The sequence below is a fragment of the Hyaena hyaena genome, unplaced genomic scaffold, assembly GCF_003009895.1.
Source record: "Hyaena hyaena isolate Hyena2069 unplaced genomic scaffold, ASM300989v1 scaffold_189, whole genome shotgun sequence".
Lineage (NCBI taxonomy): Eukaryota > Metazoa > Chordata > Mammalia > Carnivora > Hyaenidae > Hyaena > Hyaena hyaena.
Window position 1 is genome coordinate 2,752,303 of NW_024080821.1, and position 20,659 is coordinate 2,772,961.

Here is a 20,659-nt window from a genome sequence, read left to right on the forward strand (position 1 = left end):
GTTGCATCTCCAAACACAAGAAGCCCCAAGCAGTAAGACAAGGCTACCCTGGAAAGAGGAGGCTGAGCCTCTCGGGCCAGGAATTTAAGAGATCTTTCCCCTTTCTTTCTTGAGCGTCCATTGTCTTTTTATTTTTATTTAAGTAGGCTTCATGACCAGCACGGAGCCCAACATGGGGCTCGAACTCACGACTGTGAGATCAAGACCTGAGGTGAGAGATCGAGAGTCAGACGCTTAACTGACTGACCGAGCCACCCTGCTGCCCCCCGAGCCTCCATCTGCAACGCAGGCCGTGGAGCAGGAGGTGCCTGGGCTCTCTGCTGTGAGACGGTGAGACAGGCCGGGAAAGAGGCTGTGCTGAGGACGGGACTAACTGTGGGGTCACCCCAAACGGGGCTGAACCAATAAGCCTGCTTGTGGTGACACCCACTGGCAGTAAATGAAATATGAAGAGGGGACCATAGGTCTCCAGCTTCACTGCTACCCAGCAGGGAGGAGGCCCTGCTGAAGACCAGGCAGAGCAACTGGCCTGGGATTTCCTCAGCTCTCCCGGGTCTCAGCAGGTCCGTGGGGTCACTAGTCAGAAGGATGAAGGGGCGGGGAGCACCAGCGTTAGACATCGCCCGTCTCGTCCCCTTGCACAGGGGCAGTGCAGCCGGGAGCTAGGAAGCGGTGGTCCCCGAAGGGCTTGCCAGGTCCTGGGGAAGGCTTTCTCGGGCCTCTTGCATGCGGCGCCGGGCGCGACGGAAGGCCTCTGCGAGGGGAGCAAGTATAGCCATCAGCCACCAGGGCGCGGGAAGGGGCGAGGCTCCTGCGGGTGCTGGGTGGCCGGCCGCAGAGGGGCAGGGAGACCTACCCAGCACACTGTGGATGGAACTCTGCTGGCTGAATCCCTCCAGACGGTCCAGCACGCTCCGCATCCTTCTCCGCAGGGAACTGGACTCCATGAAGGCCCTGCGCGCAAAGCCACCACGTGGCCACAGCTGCTCTCCGGCCCTCGGGCGCAAGGCTCCCTGAGGCGGAGGCCAGGCTGACTCACCTGGACTGCTGCAGACAGTGCAGGCGGAAGGTGACGGTGCCTGTGGTCTCGGTGCGGAACCCAAAGCGGCTCAGACGCTCCCCCTGTGGCGTGCAGTGAAGACAGCATCAGGCCTCTGTGGTTTCTGGATCCCAGGCACATGCTGGTCTCACCCCCCTCCTGACTCCTACTCTTGGAGAGAACAGAGCTGTTGGGGAAGCCTCGCTGCAGCACCCACACTCCATCACCTCAAGGCTAACACGGGGCTCCCAGCTGTAAATGGGGGGACGCTCCAGCCTCACTGGAGAACAGCAGTCTTGTAAGCGGCCTGCCATTCCTCCCCACCTTTGATTACTGAAGCCTCACTGATGGGCTGGAAGGAGGGGCCGGTAACTCTGACGGGACCAGGGGAATCTCTGAGTATACTCATTTCCAGAGATCTCCCGGGATAGGAATGTAGATGTCTGTACCTGGTTCAAGATGTGGCCATGACCTCCAGCTTAAACCACAGGCAGGAAGTGACTACATAATAATGATGCAGTTAAGGGGCCTTAACCCTGATCCCACCTTCTCCAGAAGAGACAGGAACCTAAACTCCCAGCATAAAGTCTGCCCAGAGACAAAAGTGACCTTGAAGGTTCCCGGTATCCGCACGTAGGAGAGGTCCTCCAGTTCCAGAGAGCCGCCAACGAAAAACCTCCTCAGCTCAGCCACCGTGCCAAGTTCCATGGGTCTCCATGTGGACACGGTCAGGGTGTGCGAGCCTGCACAGGGCGGACAATGGGACCACGGCCAGAAAGGGCAGGTGGCCTCTCACTGACCCCCCGCACTGACGCAGGCCTACCCACCACTAGACACCTGGGCTCGATGACCTGACCTCTGGTGACAGTTATCATGGAGGCTTGGGCCACCTGTTTGGAAATCAGTCGGCTAGAGATTCAAATCTCAGCTCTGCCGATTATTACTTGCATTCCCAGGTCAAGTTTCTTAACCCCCATGAGCCCTGTTCTCCTCACTAGTAAAACGGAAATAGTGACAGCGCCCCCACTCGCAGAGCGGCTGGCAGAATGAAACGAGACGCGCTTAGCGCAGTGCCTGCCAACAACAGAAGACAGTGGCTGTGATTTCCACGTGAACGCTGATCCATCCAATACACGCGCGCTGAGAGCCGCCCTGCCTGAGCCGGTCCCTCAAGGCCACGAGTCATCAGAGGAGCATGGAGCCGACGCCACAGTCAGGCTGCTCTACTTCACGCTTAGTTGCCATTTCACTCAGTTGTCTTTAATGGAAGGGAAATTCCTCAAAAGGAGCAAGGAATCTTGCAAGTTAAATGCATCTGATTCCTAACTATCCCTACTTCTCACTGGGAGTGGTGGAATCTCTTGGAAGTGTTAGTCTCGCTCCTAGCAGCTGGGGCATGGGGGCCACGTGAAGGGCGGGGACAGGAGGTCACCTGGGGTGGCAGGCAGCATCACAGCCCCGTAGCCTTCCACGCGATACCTCTGCCAGAAGTCCAGGGAGAGGACCTCACAGTAGAGCACAGGCCACTCTGGGAGAGCATCTGGGAGACACGAGAGAAGCAGCCGAGTCCCAGGAGGCCTTCGGCAAGAGGGGGCACCGCCAGAGGAGACGCCGGGCCCAGGATCTACTCAGCTACTCACCAGCAGATTCGTCTTCATGGAGGAAGGAGGCCTCAAATGTGAATGGGTAGGAGAAGTAAGCCACATTATCCTAAAAAAGAGAGTTTTATTTTCTACTCTGTGTCATGGGGTAGGCTAGGCCTCAGTGGGAATTTGTTCTCTCTGTGGCCAATGACATACCTCCACAAGGGAAAAAACTCTGACCCAGGATAGGAAATAAGGGGCTGAGAGGGGAAGGGACATCCAAATACAAGCTGCTACTATGCGCAGACAGACAGAGAGGAAACCCTTGGACCAGGCGGCCCTGCAGAGCTCACAGAGAAGGGCCTGAGCCAACTCTGAATCCTCCCCAGTCCTGAGTCTTCAGAGGCCTGATCCCCTCCAGACAGCCCTCTCGTTGCCCATACCATTCCCACGGACTTGGTGGCACAGGTCTGTGTTATTCCTGAGAGCTTCTGGAATGCTGGGCTTGACCAATCTGAAAGCCAAAGACCATATACACAGTCAGCTGACCTGGGAGGAAGGCAAGTGGTTGAGAAAAAGACAAAGTACCTTTATCCGTTCAATTCACTCACATACTCATTCATTCACTGGACATTTACTGAGTGTCTGATGTGCTATGACCCGTCACTGGGGAGCTCTTGGTGAGCAGACAGAAAAGATCCCTGTCCCTCATGGAGCTCATTCAAGTTCTCACTCTCATTCCAGTTGGCAGGGGAAACAGACGACAAACTGGCCAGCAAGAGGCTATCGGGTAGTGACAGATGCTATGCTAAAAATAAACCCGGCTCATTTAGGTTGGGCGGTGAGGGAGGACCTCTCGGAGGTGACACTTCGGCTGAGACCTAAACTCGGAAGAACCATTCGTGCAAAGATATGACAGAAAGGCTTTCAGACAAAGGAAATGATCCCCAAAAGGTCCTGAGGTGGCTATGAAGTTGGCATGTCCAAGAGCAGAAAGTCTGGCTGGAATTCCGTAAGGGAGAGATGGGCAAGGGCCAGTTCGTTCAGGCTTCGGAGCTTGGATTTTACACTAAGTGGGAGGGGAAATTGCTGGGGTTTAAAGGCTAAGAGAGATACAGATAGTTTCCATTACCAAAGGCTCAATGCCGCTGTGGGGCCTGTGGCAAAGGAGGTGTAAAGGAAGCAAAAGGGGAAGGCACTGGCCAAGGCAAGAGATGAGAGGTGTAGGCGGCTTGGTCAGGGTGCTCGAGACAGTAGATGTTCAGGATGCCTTTTGAAGACAGAGCCGCCAGGAACTGCTGATAGCATGACTGGCTGCAGGGAACTAGAGAAAGTGAGGAATCCAGGGTGTCTCCTGGGTTTTTGGCATCAGCGACTAAGTAAATGAAAATGCCATGTCCCTTAGGGAAGGGACTCTTTCCTTAAGGTGGGGAAGACCATGAGGGCAGATTTGATGCAGGAAGGAGAATCAGGGGTTCTCTGGGTCATGCTAAGCAGAAATGACAAAGAGGCAGCTGGATAGGAGCCTGGAGCTCGGGGGAAAGGCCAAGGCTAGAGAGAAATCTGAGGGTCTGAGACGCAGTATACAAGCTAAGGATGGATGGGACCACCTAGAAATGCTGGAGAGAGAGAATAACAGAAGGCCCAGGCCCAGCCATGGACACTCTAGTGCTTTAAGACCAAAAGATAAGCGAACAGCCAAGGGGACTGAAGAGCCTCCAACAAGGGAGAGGAGAGGAGCGTGGAGCCAGAAGCCAAGAGGAGAGTTTCAGTGAGGAAATGGGGGCTGGGCCACACGCTTCTGAGAGGTCGTGCAGGGTGAATGCATGGCAGTCACCACAGGATCTGACAACTTGGAAGTGATCTATGACCTTGAAAAAGACAGCAACTATTTCTTTGAAAAAAGTGGGAAGGAGGCCTGACTAAATGCCTCTAGAAAACTGTCAGAATGGGTATAAAAGAGACTTATGAAAATTACTCACTAGTGGTTGGCAATTCCACAAAGAAGTGCACATAGAGATTGTCATACTCGTAGCCTCGGGCTGAAACTAAGAAAACAAGGAATGATTTCAGCTCATTCTCCTGTCACCCTTAGCACCCAACTCAGTCCTGAAGGGCCTACATACTTCAGGAAGCAAGTCCCTGGAGGGTGGGGAACCCTCCGTGTTTCCAGGAAAGACAGGACCGAGTTTCCCAAGTAGTGCGGACAGCCCGGCGCCTCCACTGGGGCTCGGAGCTACTTCGCGGTCTACGGGGGGCCCCTGCGCAAGCACCAGGGGATCTCTGTCCGGCGAGGCACTTACCTACCTCTCCATTTACAAAGAGCCGGAGGACACCTGGGGCGGTCTGAGGTGGAGAGAAGCGTGGAAAAGGTCAGGGCATCTGGGGGAGTCAGCACCTCTCCTCCAGTCCATCCACGATCCCCCCGGGAGCCCTGACACCTGCCGCCAGATCTGCGGGGGTCACTACTGAGCTTCCTCCCTACCCCGCCACTCCTCTAGATCCGTTTCCTTCATTTCTAAAATTTGTAACAGAAAAGAATAATTTAAAGGGCGAGGAGGACAATGAAGGCTGGAGAGTTGACAGGAACGGCCAAGGGAAGCGGCAAATGCTGCCCTTCACCATGGGGGCGGGGGTTAGACACCCCTGTGCCCTTTCGATGCCTGAGGTCAAGGAACGAGGGAGTTCACTTTTTTAATTGTGTTTCCTTATCTCACTTTTTAACACTGAACGTCTGCTGTTCACTCAATATAAAAATAATGCATTGGCTTAGGGAGAGAGGGAGACTGCTGGGTGATCCTGTGCCTGTTTCCTGATCTAGGAATGGAACTTCTGGAATAAGGGAGGACAAAGAACAAGACCACAGAGAAACTGACACAAACGACTTTGTTTTGGTTGTTTAAGAGCTAAGCTATTTGGCAAACAGAAATGATGCCCCCTCCCTCTCCATAGGGCATCTTAGGAAAAATATCCACAGGAACAATGAGCAAGACATTTTTCATCTTTATATTTATTTTTTAAATTAATTATAAAGGAACACATGCATGTGTTACCACTGATAAAAATGCAAAACTGCTAAGTTTAGGGAATACGAAGTAAACATTCCTGACGTATCCCTCTCACCACCCAAACCCCACCTACCTTCCCTACCCAGCCCCCTCCCCTGAGAAAGCCATCCAGAGCACGTGTGCCCTTCTGGAACTTTTCCCCTGACATTTTCTTTTTCGTTGACAGTTCTGCTGATATGCTATCTTTCAAAACACGTAACAAGAACTATGCTCTGTATGCTACCCTCTGACTTCCTTCTGGCATAAAGAATATGTCCTTTAAGAGAGGCGCCATTACGCAGCTGTGGTCAGAACGCTGTGGCCAAACCCAGCTGCTGGTGCTGCAGGAAGCCAAGCTACTCACCATCTCAAAGTCGGTGCCCACCAGGCTGCTGAGATACTCCTTGTGGCGGCCGTAGAGCTGAGGAAACAAACCATGTGGACCCTCAGTGCAGCCCCAGCCAGGCCAGGCTTCAGTTCTCAACGGGTGGGAGAAAAGAAGCTGTGGCGGGAAATGCCACCCACAGCTGGAGGCCGAAGCATCCAAGCCACTGACTTTATTCTATTTTATTTTTTGAGAGAGAGAGAGAGCGCGCACATGCACAGGGGGAAGGGGCAGAGGGAGAGAGAGAATTTAAGCAGGCTCCATATCCAACACGAAGCCTGACATGGGGATTGATCTCACAACCACAAGATTATGACCTGAGCCAAAATCAAGAATCAGACGCTTAACCGATTAGGCCACCTAGGTGCCCCAAACACTGCTGTAACTGACATTTTAAAGTGGGGTGCCTGGGTGGCTCAGTCAGTTAAGCATTCGACTTCAGCTCAGGTCATGATATCACAGTTTGTGAGTTGAGCCCCGTGTCATGCTCTGTGCTGACAGCTCAGAGCCTGGCGCCTGCTTTGGATTCTGTGTCTCCCTTTCTCTCTCTCTGCCCCTCTTCTGTTCGTGCCCTATCTTTCAAAAATAAATAAATGTTAAAATTTTTTAAAAGTGAAGCACAGAGGCTCTGGAGTCTGCTGGTCTGGGACCGAATCCTGGCTCTTGCACTTACAAGCCCATGACCTTGGGCAAACCTCTTAGTTTTTCAATCTCAGTTTCCTCATTTATAAAACGAGGAAATATAAGTTTTTACCTCAAAGGGTTGTTGTGTTATCTAAATGAAATAAAGTATGTGAAGGGTCTCGCAGAGTTTGGTAAATACTCAAATAAATGGTCACTGTTACTAGGTTACAGTATGATCAAACACTTGTGGCTGACACTCAGCAATGCTTCCGGTGTCAGAGAGGGAGAGGCCGGTAAGAGACTTTGCAACTGTGGACCTCGACCTCAGACATGGCCTCTGCTCCTAGGCACCGAGGCTCATCCCCACGCTTGGAAGGAACTTGCTCTTACGTCCTTGAACACACGTTGCTCCCGCTCCTCCTCCTCCGGCTGTGCGAGGGAGGACACGTTGTCGATGGTATACTTCCACAGCTCCTGCTTCTCCCCCTCGGTCTCGATTCTGTAAGGTCAGAGCACAGAAAGACGAAAATGGCCAAACGATGAGCAGGAGAGGGAAACACAGTGGAAAAGCAGAAAGGGCATTAGAGTGGCCCCAGAGTGCAGGTATGGGGCCCATTTCTGCCTCAAAGTCATGGGGAGGGCCTAAAGCATGACATCCCCGGCACCCAGTTCTCTCACCTGGAAACGCGGATGGGTCAGTTTAGACCAATTCTAATTTATGGTCCTGTTATTGTAAGACATGGAGGCAGGAACAGCCAGCCCAAAGGAAGATATCTGGCCGAGCTCCCCACACCCTGTTCAAGTCGGTGCCTTCATGCAGCAGCCTGAGAATTATTTTCACTTAACTACATCACTGAAGGTATGCCTTCCAAACTGGCTGCACCGTTTCTGAGAACAGGGTCCCCAGGATGCAAGGGTCTGTTATAAACAGAATATGAACCACCACCCAGGAATTAGACATCAGAGCAGGTGAAGGACTTCTCAGAATCTCCTCAACTAGGAGGCCTGAAGTGAAGCCAAGGGAAGGAATGCCAGTCTCCACTCTCCCTTCTTCCTCTCCTCACCTGTAGGGTCCTTTGAGGCCGGTGAAGTCAGGTTTTACTGTGATCACACCATTGCTGTCCACCTTCAGCGTACAGAGGACATGTTCATACTTCTTATAGCCAAGCCTGCATACCAAGAAATCAACATGCAGGTTCAGGACCACTGGTCCCACGTCCAGAGAGAGGAAGACGCAGGCAGCCCACGTCAGGCGAGAGCACAGAGGCTGTGGTGAGAGCCGTCACAGTGCCACCTTCTGAGTACAACTAAGAAATAAAAGAAGAAAAAGTCCCTCCCTCCCGGACAGCCCAGGTTGACTGCAGCGGGTGGGGAGAGGAGGAGAATCTGGGCTGGGGGATGAGAGGCTTCACTCACTCTCCACAGGGCCCCAGGTCTGCCATGATGTACATTGTCTGAAGTGGGGTGTTGATGACGTGGTTGCTCCTGACAAATTCTTCTGAGGGTTCCCAGGTGACGATTCGCGACTTGAGGATGCCACCCTCCCTGGGAGACACCACAGGAAGGGTCACTTCCCCGGCACCCGCCAAAGAGCCTAGAGGAGGAATCTGGGGGAGCACCCCCAGGGGAGCACCTACCGCAGAATGGGAAGCTCGAGTGGGCGGACATACCCAGATGCTGGCGTGGAAGGACAGCCCAACCCCCATGCACACTTGCACTCACATCCCTCGCCTGTCCTGCCGTCGCCGCCTGACATTTGCCATTCGCTCGACCAAGAATGATGGCACCTCCTGGGCTGCGGTGGTCATTTTCTGACAGTGCTAGGAGAAGAGAGCAGCCCTGTGTGACCCATCTGGTCGGAGCCACGTGGGATCAGGTACTGAAGGCAAGCCTTCCCTCTGAAACCTCATCTGGGCCCGAATCTAACGGTCACATCTCACAACTGTACGTGTCAGTGGAGGAGAGCAGAAGAGTCCTACCATGCCCTGGTGCTCCAAGATTTCAGCAGCATATCATCCTTCAGAAATGAGTTTATTTATGCTAATATTGAAAGGAGTCTGCAGTCTCTGAGTACAGACCGACAAAAAGTTGGTAGATGTTGATGTTACCAGGTACTTGGAAGATGCCACATGGGAGACAAAGTATTGTGTGAAAAGTCCTTTGCATGGGTGATTCTGCACTACCTGTAATTCCATTTACTTTTCTAAAATAGAAAACCCGATTTTTATATGCTACCAACCCAGAGCTTTCCTAACATAAGCATCAATCTTTCAAAAACATTCATTTAATACCTGCTCCTTGCAGAACTGCAAGGTCATAGACAAAAATCAGAAAACACAGGCTCCACTCTCAAGGAGCTTAAACCTCCCGGGAAGAAAGAACATGTCCTACAGGGGCTGAAGGAAACGTAAAGCAAGTCCACAAGGGTATGTGGTCACAGACAAATGGCACTAAGCCACTCCCCACAGCTGTACTGAATCCCTCTTCAAGCCCACAGACTCCGAGTGGAGGCTGCAGCCCCTGATGAATTTTATCAAGATGGTTCAAGACTCCACCCACCTGTCTCATTTCATAATGAGCAGAGGAAGTCTAGCCCAGGGGCTGCTTCCCTCGAGGGTCTGTAGTCTGCAAGCCTCTCATTAGACACACTGCAGCTTCCCCAGGCCCTCCAGCAGGTGGGCAAGGAGCCGCCACGCCACCTGAAACCCGTGCCCACTGTCCAGCCTGGCTGCCAGCAGCGTGAGGCAGTTCCTACATAGGCTGCCTGTTGCCCCTTAACAGGCTTCTGGTTGAAGCCCAGAAAGCTAGGGGAGGAAAAGGAAGAGGAAGCCGTGGGACCCCAGAAAAAAACAATACCTCCTCCACATTGGTGTATCTATCCAAGTCCGTGTAGGTAAAAATCCGTCGGTTCTTCCTGCCGCCCGAATCCTCCAGCTTCAGGATCTCTTGTCGGTACTGATGATCCAAAGGGCTCTGACACGCCACTTCGTTTCGATACAGATCTACTTCAAACTGAGGTGACAAGGACACAGAGATCTACTGAGAATATGTCAAACATTTGTCTCTATAACTGTTTACTCAAATCAGTTCTATTGAGCTGATGCTACTTGACACGTTTTCATAGCCAATTTCCATTTATCTGAACTAACGCAGGGCAGCGGATCCAAAGAATGTTAGAGCCTAAAGGAACCAGAGTGATGGTCTAATGCAACTTCGCTGTTAGAGATGGCAGATTTCACCCAGAGGGGAAAAGTGCTTGACCCAGGATCATAAAACAGGGTAGTGTTGGTCACTATGTTATACTGCCCTTTAAACACAACAGGAGTAAGTATAAACTGCTAGAACTTTCTGGAAATCAGGCAACATGTATCAAGAATCCTTCCTTGCTACCGGCCAGGTGGAGGTAGATAAGTGACACTGGCTCACCTGGCTAAAGAGCTTCTCCTGCCACCCGATCACGACCTCTTCCTCTTCCTCTTCCTCCGAGCGGTGTCCACCTCCAAAGGCCACAGAGTGAGTCAAACGTTTGAGTCAAATCAGCACCACTTCTTGCTCTGTGATTGGATATTACTGAAGTCCCTGCTCTAATATTTGCCCAAAACCAGCTGGAATTTGGAGATTTATTAAGCACTCATTCTAAACAAAGGTTAGAGAGGCTGTGGATATATGTAGAAGCCAGGATTAGGATCCAAGAAGTCTTAATTACTACACTAATTTGAATAAATGGAAGCCATGGCTCCCAGGAATTACTTAATCTAATTCAGTGTCAGGAGTCAAATTGAGATATGGGCTGAACAGCTCTTCCTCAATCCCAACTGTCTACATTGCTAGACAGGAACCCTGGCATTTTTATCTTTACTATTCCTGAAGCTGTATGTCTAGAACCAGGAGCCCTATAACCTTTAGGAGACCAAGTACAAGAAGAGAAGAGGAAAGGCAAATAGATGATTATTTAAAGAACCAAATGGAATACACTCTTAGCTGAGTATTCCTTTTTCAGTGACACATGCTTCACAACACACCAGCCCACACTCTTACCCAGGAATATATCTGAACAGAAGCAACAAAAGCAGAGAGACTAGTGATTTAACACAAACACACTGTCCTCTTTTCCTCACTCTTTTGGCTTCCAAGATAAGGAAAACTGCAAGAGAACAGTTGATGTTAACATGTCCCCTTTTCAAGCAGATGCCAATTAAAAATTTTTTCAAATAGTGTGTGTATGTAAAATTTAAAGTTGTTTTTTAAAAAGCATGTATATATATATAATGTACACATATATTAGGAGTTTGGGGCATTTTTCTCTTAGAAAAAAATGCCACAAGCAGTATTTAGGTTGCTAGGCAGATTTATAATTTATCTAAGGTATAGTCTTTGTTATTTTACTACATTTGACTACAATTCGGATCAACTCTTGATGGCAAGAATCATGTCTCACTCAATTTTCATACACAACATAATAGTAGTTGAAACTACTTGGGATCAAATCCTTGCTTAAACACTTACCAGCCGTGTGACCGTGGGTAAGGAACCCAACCTCTCTACCTACGCCTTTTCTTAGACTACAGAACGGGGTCTGCTGGGTCTTAAACGGTAACTACCGCCCCAGGCCCTTCCCCAGATCCCCAAAGGGCTGCATCACCACCAAACACCCACTGGCAGTTAGGTGAGGCCTAAAAGTGGCCAAGTCTATGAGGTCCTTTCCAGGCTGGGCAGCAGGCTGGTAACGGAGGAAGTTGCTTGATGTGATTCTTTGCAAGTGGACTCTGTCAGGAAAAGAAAAGCCCGAAATACTCATCACAAGACACACAACCTGGAGATGAACAAAGAGCAAAGATGCTGGGGGGCGGGGGGAGAGCAAAAGAAAAAAGAGGGTGGGGCTACCAAAGTCTGCTGTGCTGGGTGCACGTGAGCGTGGCCCGGGGTCCTAAGAGAAAGAGTGCGGATGAAAGAGTATTGGGTACAGAGAGCTCGGAGGAATTTGAGAAGGGCAGAGACTTGAAAGGGCTTGGATAGGTCTGGAAGTTGTGGGTGGAGAGGGTTGGGGGTAGTGAGGGAGACGCGAGGAGACCAGAAAGGCAGAGACCAGGATTGAAAGCGGAAGTGGGCAGTGGGGACTCAGCAAACTAGTGAGGTTCAGGCTCGAATTATTTGAGAGTATAAAAGCACAGGGCTCTGGGATGATGCGACTACCGGAGGCGCAAGTTGCGCACGGGGTCCCGGGAGCGATACACAGCCTCCCCAGTGTCAGTGCTCCAGACTGTCTCCGCCATGACAGCTGCGACTCGCCGCGACAGCGCCGGAAAGCGCACCGCCCCCAGTTCCCCTGGCAACGGAGACGCGGGGTTTGGGAGGCGGCGGAGGTGCTGCGCGCGCAACCTACGGTTCCAGGCACGGCGCCGCCGCGAAGCCCGGGAAGCCGGCGGGACCCTGGCGGGGCTGTTGGGCGCGGTCGGGTTGCGGTGTCTCATCGGCGCCCTCGGCTCCTTTCACGGTGGTGAAATGGTGATGGAGATTCAGAGCCAGGTGACCTGAGTCCTCGACTCGACTCTTCTCATCACGCCACACTGCCTTCCACTGATGCTCCGAAACTTTGCCCTGAAAATCGGTGAACGTGACTCAGAATGCACCCATTCTTTCCAAAGGAGTCAGGGAAAGCGTTGGCACTTATTCAGACATGAAAATATATTCTTGGAAGAAAACAAAAAAAAGTGTCAGAAGAGTTATTAGTTCTTGAATTGGTATTCACTGATCCGAAGAAAGAAGAAACAAGGAAGCTAACAGTAAGGAAGGAATATTTGTTATTATTGAACTGGTTTTTCCCCTGTACGCGTTAGTTCCGGGTTTTTAAACCACTTTAAGATACTGCACTGGCCTCCTGAAAAGCCAACAAGTGCTATTCAAAAGTCATGCTTCACTGGACCATCAGAGCAAGACACACCGTCATATGGAGTATGGCTCTCCGGCACCTTGAGGTATAACAGTTATCAGCCTTTGACATTTGCTACTCCCCCAACAGAGTGAGCAATTGTCCCCTGAACTCGGGAATCTCTTGCCAGTTTGATTATATGGCTTTGGGAGCCTTGGGCAACTTAGCTGTTCTTATGTAACACCAAGGACGTACTGTAATAATAGCACCATTTATTTAGCGTCCAATACAGCCTGGGTGTTTTGTTTGCATTGTCCCTAAACCTCACAGAAACCCCTTAAGTAGGCATTGTTACTCCCATTTAAAATATGAAGTTAGGGAAGGCCAGGGTTTAAAGGGCTTATTAAGGTTGAACTCTACTAAATGGTGAAAGAGCTTGGATTCCAACCCAGGTCTGTCTTTTGAATCCTGAACACCTTCTGCTCTGCCTTGCCTCTCACCTACCAGTTTATTTCATAAGAGCACACAGTTTCTGATGTGAGAAGTCATTATTTCAACAGATGAAATTATGGAGGCAGAATTCTAGCTTTTAAGAAATGGTCTAAATTTACAACTTTAAAAGTTGTAAATAGACAACACAATGCCACATGAACAACAAATGATGAAGGTGGGGAATGCATCAAGAGTTTAGTTTATTGGGCGGCTCAGTCAGTTAAGCATCTAACTTCGGCTCAGGCTGTGATCTCACAGTTTGTGAGTTTGAGACCTGCATCAGGTTCTACACTAACAGCTCAGAGCTAGGAGCCTGCTTCTGATTCTGTGTCCCCCTCTGTCTCTCGGCCCCTCCCCCTTTTGTGCTCTCTCTCTCTCAAAAATAAACATAAAAAAAAAAAGAGTTGAGTTTATAACCAAATCAAACTTATAGCCAAGTCAATCTGACATAAGCAAAATAGGTACTGCACCACATGGTATGGAAATAGGTTATTTGTATAAGTAACCATAATTGAATTATTTTTATACCAGTAAACCAAATTTTTATATTTTCTCTTTGCTTACTGTTTCTATATATCAGGATTCTTTTTTTTTTAAATGTTTTATTTATTCCTGAGAGAGAGACAGCATGAGCAGGGGAGGGTCAGAGAGAGAGGAAGACACAGAATCCAAAACAGGCTCCAGGCTCTGAGCTAGCTGTCAGCACAGAGCCAAATGCAGGGCTCTAGCCCACGAACTGTGAGATCATGACCTGAGCCGAAGTCGGACGCTTAACTGACTGAGCACCCAGGTGCCCCTATATCAGGATTCTTAAACCTGGGATCCATGAGTGAGGTTCAAGGGATCTATGAAGTCTTTCCCTAGAATTTTGTGGGGTGCATTTTTTGGGACAAGTTTGTGGCTTTTATCAGATTCTGAAAGGAGTTTGCACTATGATATCAAGAATGATGTGCTTCCCACTACACTTATATACTGACATCTTGTTAAGAGTCAAAAGTTTGGATTGCATCGGATACAGGGCAAATCTCTTGAACCATCACCAGCACCCCTTTAAGTGTTCAATTTTCAACCAAAAAGGACAAGACAAGCAAAGTAACAGGAAAATATTGCCCATACACAGGAGAGGAAAAAGTAGTCCATAGAAACTGTCCCTGAGGGAGCCCAAATATTGGAATTACTAATATACATATAATGTTTATATAAAAAGAATTTTTATATAAATATGTTCAAAGAACTAAAGGAAACTATACCTGAAGAACTAAAGGCATGGATGAGAATGATGTCTCACCAAATAGAGAATATCAGTAAAGAAATATAAATTATTTTTGACAAGAAACAAAATAAATTCTGGAGTTGGAGAGAACAATAAATGAAATGAAAAATTCACTAAGAGCCTCAACAGCACATCAGCACTGGCAGAAGAACAAATAGGCAAACTTGAAGATAGGCCAATTAGATAATACATTCTAAGGAGCAGAAAGAAAAAAAAATGAATGAACAGAGCTTCACAGATTTGTAGGACACAATTGTAGGATTGTGTAGGACACAATCAAGCATATAAACATATAAATAATGGGAGTCCCAAAAGGAAAGAAGAGAGAGAATGGATCAGAAAGAATATTTGAAAAAATAATGGCTGAGAATTTCCCAAGTTTGATGTGGAAAATATTAGTTTATACATCCAAAACTCAATAAGCTCCAAGTAAGATAAACTCAATGAGAGAATCTGGAAAGCAGCATGAGAGAAGCAATTTCTCATGCACAAGAGATTCTCAATAAAATTAGCAGCTGATTTATCATCAGAAACCATGGAGACCAGGAGGCAGTGGATTAACACGTTTAAGTTGCTGGAAGAAAAAGACTGTCAACCAAGAATTCTATATCCAGCAAAACCAGCCTTTAAAAATGAAGGAAAACTTAAGGTATATTATAAAATAAAACCCAAAATTGAGAGAATCTGTCATTAGCAGACTTCTCCTAAAAGAAATACTAAAGGGGGTACTTCAGGCTAAAAGGACAAAATACAGTAACTCAAATTCATATGAAGAAATACAGAACACCAGTAAAGGTAGAGCCACTGGGTGGCTCAGTCAGTTGAGCATCCATCTTTGACTCAGGTCATGATCTCGCAGTCTGAGAGTTCAAGTCTCATGTTGGACTCTATGCTGACAGCTCAGAGCTTGGAGCCTGCTTTGGGTTCTGTGTCTCCCTCTCTCTCTGTCCCTCCCCCACTCATGCGCTGTCTCTGTCTCAAAAATAAATAAACGTTAAAAAAAAAAAAACAACAGTAAAAAGCCACCTTTCCAAGGGGGGTGATTGAGTGGCTCAGTTGGCTGAGCATCTGACTCTTGATTTTGGCTCAAGTCATGATCCCAGGGTTGTGGGATCAAGCTCTGCATCAGGCTCTGTGCTAAGTTGGAAGCTGCCTAAGATTCTCTCTCTCTCTCTCTCTCTCTCTCTCTCTCCCTCCCCCCTTCTACCCTCTGCCACTGTCCCTTGCTCACTCTCTCATAAATAAATAAAAAGTAAATAAATAGGTCCACCTTGCAGGAAAGTGGCCAAAAGATACAAACCTCCAGTTATAAGAAGAATAAGTACTAGGGATTTAATGTATTACATGATGACTATAGTTAACACTGCTATATATTATATAGGGAAGTTGTTAGGAGAGTAAGTTCTAAGAGTTCTCATCATAAAGTAAGATTTCGTTTATTTTTATTGTATCTATATGAGATGATGGATGTTAACTAAACCTGTTGTGGTAATCATTTCACAATATATGTAAATCAAACCACCATTCTATACACCTTAAACTTATACAGTGATGTATCTCAATTATTTCTCAATAAAGCTGAAAAAAAGATAGTACATTTTTTGTACTATCTCTTTTTTCTTCTCCTATCAGATTTGAAAGACAATTGCGTAAATCAAGAATTTAAAACTGTGTTGGTGAACTTATCAGGAATAAAGATTGGTTTGTAGGACAATAATACCATAAAGGAAGAGGAAGGGAACAGAGCTATCTAGGAGCAAAGCTTTTATATGTTATTGAAATTATAATGGAATTAATCTAAACTAGCTTGTTATAAATTAAGATATTAATTATAGGGGCACCTGAGTGGCTCAGTCAGTTAAGTGTCTGACTGGCGCAGGTCATGATCTCACAGTTCGTGGATCTGAGCCTGGCATCAAACTGTGCTGACAGCACAGAGCCTGGAGACTGCTTTGGATTCTGTGTCTCCCTCTCTCTCTGCCCCTCTCCCACTCCCACTCCATCTTTCTCAAAAATAAACATTAAAAAGTAAATAAATAAAAGATATTGATTATAATCCCTAGAGCAACCGCTGAGGAAATAACACCAATTTTTTTTAACATAGTAAAAAAGACAGTAATGGAACTTAAATGGTACACTAGAAAATATCTAACACAAAATAAGGCAGTAATAAAGGGAAAAAAAACTAAAAAGAATACATATAGAAAACAAATATCAAAATGGCAGACGTAAATCCTTACCTTATCAGTAACTACATTAAATGTGAATGGATTACACACACCAATCAAAAGGCAGAGATTGACAGAATGAGTTGGAAAAACATAATCCAATTATATGCTGTCTACAATAGACAAACTTTTGTTTCAAAGACAAATAGGTTGAAAGTAAATGGATGGGAGAAAGCATACCAAGCAAACAGTAACCAAAAGAGAGATAGAATGGCTCTACTAATAATATCAGACAAAATAAGTCTTACGACAAAAAAATTTATCAAGACAAAGGATATTTTATGATTATAAAAAGGTCAATCCATCAAGAAGACATCATTCCTAATTTCAAGAATGAAATAGGGGCGTTACTACATTATTACAGAAATAAAAAGGATTATAAGAGATTACTATGAACAATTGCCAGTAAGTTAAATAACCTCAATGAAATGGACAAATTCCTAGAAAGAAAAAAACTACCAAATATTCCATTAAAAATCTGAATAGACCTATAACAAAGAAATTTAATTAATTTTAAAAATCTTCCCATGAAGGAAAACTCAGGCCACATAACTTTGTTGATGAATTCTCCCAAACATTTAAAGAATTAATCCCAGTCCTTCACAAACTCTTCCCCAGAAAAGGGAACACTTCTCAATTCACTACATGGATCCAGTATTACCAGGATAACAACAAGACATAACAGGGAAAGGAAAATGTATACCAATATCTCTTATGAATATAATCCAAAAATCCTCAAAAAATACTAGTAATATTAATCCGGCAATATCCAGTTGGTTGAGTGTCCAACTCTTGATTTTGGCTCAAGTTATGATTCCAGAGTCGTGGGACCAAGCCCCACATCAGGCTCCACATGAATGTGGATTCTCTCTCTCTCTCTCTCTCTCCCTCCCTCCCCCCTTCCTTCCTCCCTCCCCCGTGCTCCTCTCCTCTGCTCTTGTTCTTTGTCTCTCAAATAAAAAATAAAACATAAATTTTTAAAAAGATGACAATTCTTCCTAAACTGATGTACAGATTCAACATAATCCATACTCAAATACCAGCTTCCCCTTTTTTCAGGAAGTAACAAGTTATTTTAAAATTTATATGAATACACCAGGATATCCAAAACAGTGTTGAAAAATAAGAACAAAGTTGGAGGACTCACACTTGCTGATTTCAAAATTTACAAAGCTATAGTCAGGAAGATGGTGTGGTACTGACATGAAGATAAACATAGAGATTGATAGAATAAAATTGAGACTCCGAAATAAACCCTTACATTTATGGTCAGTTGATTTTTGACAACTATGCCAAGAAAATTCAATGGCAAAGAGGAGTCTTTTTAATAAATGGTGCCAAGACAATTGGATATGCACATTCAAAAGAATGAAGTTAAATTCCTACCTCAAGGGACTTGTAAAAGATTCAAAACACAAAAGAGTTAATCAAAATATAAATACATAAATATAAGAGTTAAACTATAACATTTTTAGAAGAAAACAGGCATAAATATTTATGACTACAGTAGGCAAGTCCTCCTTACATATGACAGACACCTAAATACAAATGATTAAAAAGAAAGATAAATTGGACATCATCAAAATTCGAATTTTCTGCACTTCAAAGGACAATGAAATATTAAGAAAATGAAAATACAGCTCATAAAATGAGAGAAAATAGTTTCAAATAATGTATCTGATAAGGTACCTGTATCTAGAATATACAAAGAACTCCTACAAATCAATAATAAAGAGATACATAATTCAAGTAAAAACATGAACAAAGGATCTGAACATATATTTCTGCAAAGAAGATATATAAATGACCAATGAGCACATGAAAAGATGTTCAACATCACTGATCATTAAGAAAATGCAAATTAAAACCACAGTGATATATATTTCACTCCCGCTAGGATGGTTATAATAAAAAGACAGATCATAAGTATTGGCAATGATGTTAAGAAATTGGAACTCTTGGGGCACCTGGGTGGCTCAGTCAGTTGAGCATCCAACCTCAACTCAGGTAATGATCTCACAGTCTGTGAATTTGAGCCCCGTGTTGGGCTTTGTGCTGACAGCTCAGATCCTGGAGCCTGCTGCAGATTCTGCGTCTCCCTCTCTCTCTCTGCCCCTCCCCCTCTCGCTCTGTCTCTTTCTCTCTCTCAAAAATAAGTAAAAACATTTTAAAATTTTTAAAGAAATTGGAACTCTCATACACTGTTGGTGGGAATACAAAACGGTGCAAGTGCTTTGAAAAACAGTCTGGCATTTCCTCAAATGGTTAAAAATAATGTTATCAGATAGTCCAGCAATTCCTCCCTTAGGTGGAGAATTAAAACCTATGTTCACACAAAAAGCAGCTAACATCATACTTAGTGGCAAAATACTTAATACTATCCCTAAGATTGAACACTAGGAAGAATATCTGCTTTTACCAACTATACACAACATTATCATGTATGTAAACAACCCTAAAGAATTTACAAAAATACCACTAGAACTAACAAGAGCAGCAAAGTCACAGAATATAAGGTCAGTATATGAAAATCAATTGTACTTCCATGTACTAGGAACAAACAATTTGAAATTGAATTTTAAATATCATAGCCATCTGCAATGACATAAAGAAACAGAAAAATAACAAAACATATGCAAGACTTATAAAACTTCAAAACATTGGTAAGATAAAATAAGGACAGTATATTAAATAAGGTAACATGTTTATGGATTGGAAAAATTAATATCATCAAGATACTCTGCTGGAGCACTTAGGTGGCTCAGTTGGTAAAGCATCCAATTCTTGATTTCAGCTCAGGTCATGATCTCGTGGTTCATTAGATCAAACCCCAAGTGGGGTTCTTCACTGATAGCATGGAGCCTCCTTGAGATTCTCTCTCTCCCTCTCTCTGCCCCTCCCCCTCTCATGCTCACTCACTCACTCTCTCTCTTTCTCAAAAAAAGATACTCTCCCCAAAATGATCTAAGTCCCAATAAAAATCCTACCAGGTTTTTTTGAGAATTAACAAACTAATTCTAAAATTTACATGGAAATGCAAAAATTTAGCCAAAAACAATTTGACGAAGAAAAAAATAGTTGAGAATTCACAATATTTGGTTTCTAGACAATACAAAAAATACAGTAATTACTACAGTGTCCCACTGGCATAAAGATAGACATACAGATCAATGGGACAGGACACAGAATCCAAAATAGACCCATACATATACAATCAATAATTTTAGATTTTTGACAAAGGTCCCAAAGTAATTCAATGGAGAAAAACATATTTTCAATAAACAATGCAGAACAACTGAATATCTATATGCAAAAAAAAAAAGCAAAAACAAAATCAATTCCTTACCTCACAGAATTTAACAAGTTAAAGCAAAATGGATCATAGACCTAGAACTAAAAGCTACAACTACAAAATTTGTAGACAAAAACAAGAGAAAATCTGTGAGATCCTGATTTGGGTAATTTTTTCTTAACATCTTTTTATCATATCTCTCTTTTAAAAAATCTATAGTTGACAGGTAATGTTTTTTCTTGGATAGGACTCAAGATGTACAAACTATACATGGGAAAAGTTAACAAATCAGCCTTAATCAAGATGAAAACCTCTTTTTAGAAAACAAAAAGACGAGAAACATATTGGAAAAACATTGCAAAATGCATATATGATAAAGGACTTATATCCAGAAAAACAAAGTACTCTCACAGCTCAGTTATAAGATAATCTTATATTTTAATGGCCAAAAGATCTGAATAGATATTTCATCAAAGAAGATATATGAATGGCAATAAGTCCATGAAAAGATATTCAACATCATTAGTTATCAAGGAAATGCATTTTATTTTTTTTTTAATTTTTATTTTTTTTTATTTTTATTTTTATTTTTTTTATTTTTTTTACAAATAGTTTATTGTCAAATTAGTTTCCACATAACACTCAGTGCTCATCCCCAAAGTGCCCTCCTCCATGCCCATCCCCCCCTCCCCTCCACATCCATCAGTCCTCAGTTTTTGTCAGCATTCAAGAGTCTCTCATGGTTTGCCTCTCTCCCTTTCCCCCACCATTTCCGCCCTTCTTCTCCCCCTTGGTCCTCCGTCAAGTTCCTCCTAATCCTCCTATAC

The 20,659-nt window shown here is 45.2% G+C and overlaps 1 protein-coding gene across 2 annotated transcripts; it reads right to left on the reverse strand.

Moving 5' to 3' along the window:
• Positions 1–182: 182 nt before the first annotated feature.
• Positions 183–11,964, reverse strand: MKS1 (MKS transition zone complex subunit 1). Of its 2 annotated transcripts, XM_039241168.1 has the most exons (18): positions 11,872–11,964; positions 11,335–11,444; positions 10,105–10,175; positions 9,535–9,690; positions 8,401–8,498; positions 8,095–8,223; positions 7,743–7,847; positions 7,069–7,177; positions 6,034–6,090; positions 4,926–4,968; positions 4,605–4,670; positions 3,066–3,136; positions 2,680–2,749; positions 2,472–2,579; positions 1,649–1,782; positions 1,040–1,122; positions 857–954; positions 183–754 (listed from the first exon to the last, which is right to left on the reverse strand). In XM_039241168.1, exons 1-18 carry the CDS (start codon positions 11,949–11,951, stop codon positions 663–665), a joined length of 1,680 nt encoding a protein of 559 aa, XP_039097099.1. In that variant the 5' UTR covers positions 11,952–11,964; the 3' UTR covers positions 183–662. The 2 variants fall into 2 exon arrangements, with proteins under 2 accessions (XP_039097099.1, XP_039097100.1); XM_039241169.1 differs by lacking the exon at positions 1,040–1,122.
• Positions 11,965–20,659: the final 8,695 nt, after the last annotated feature.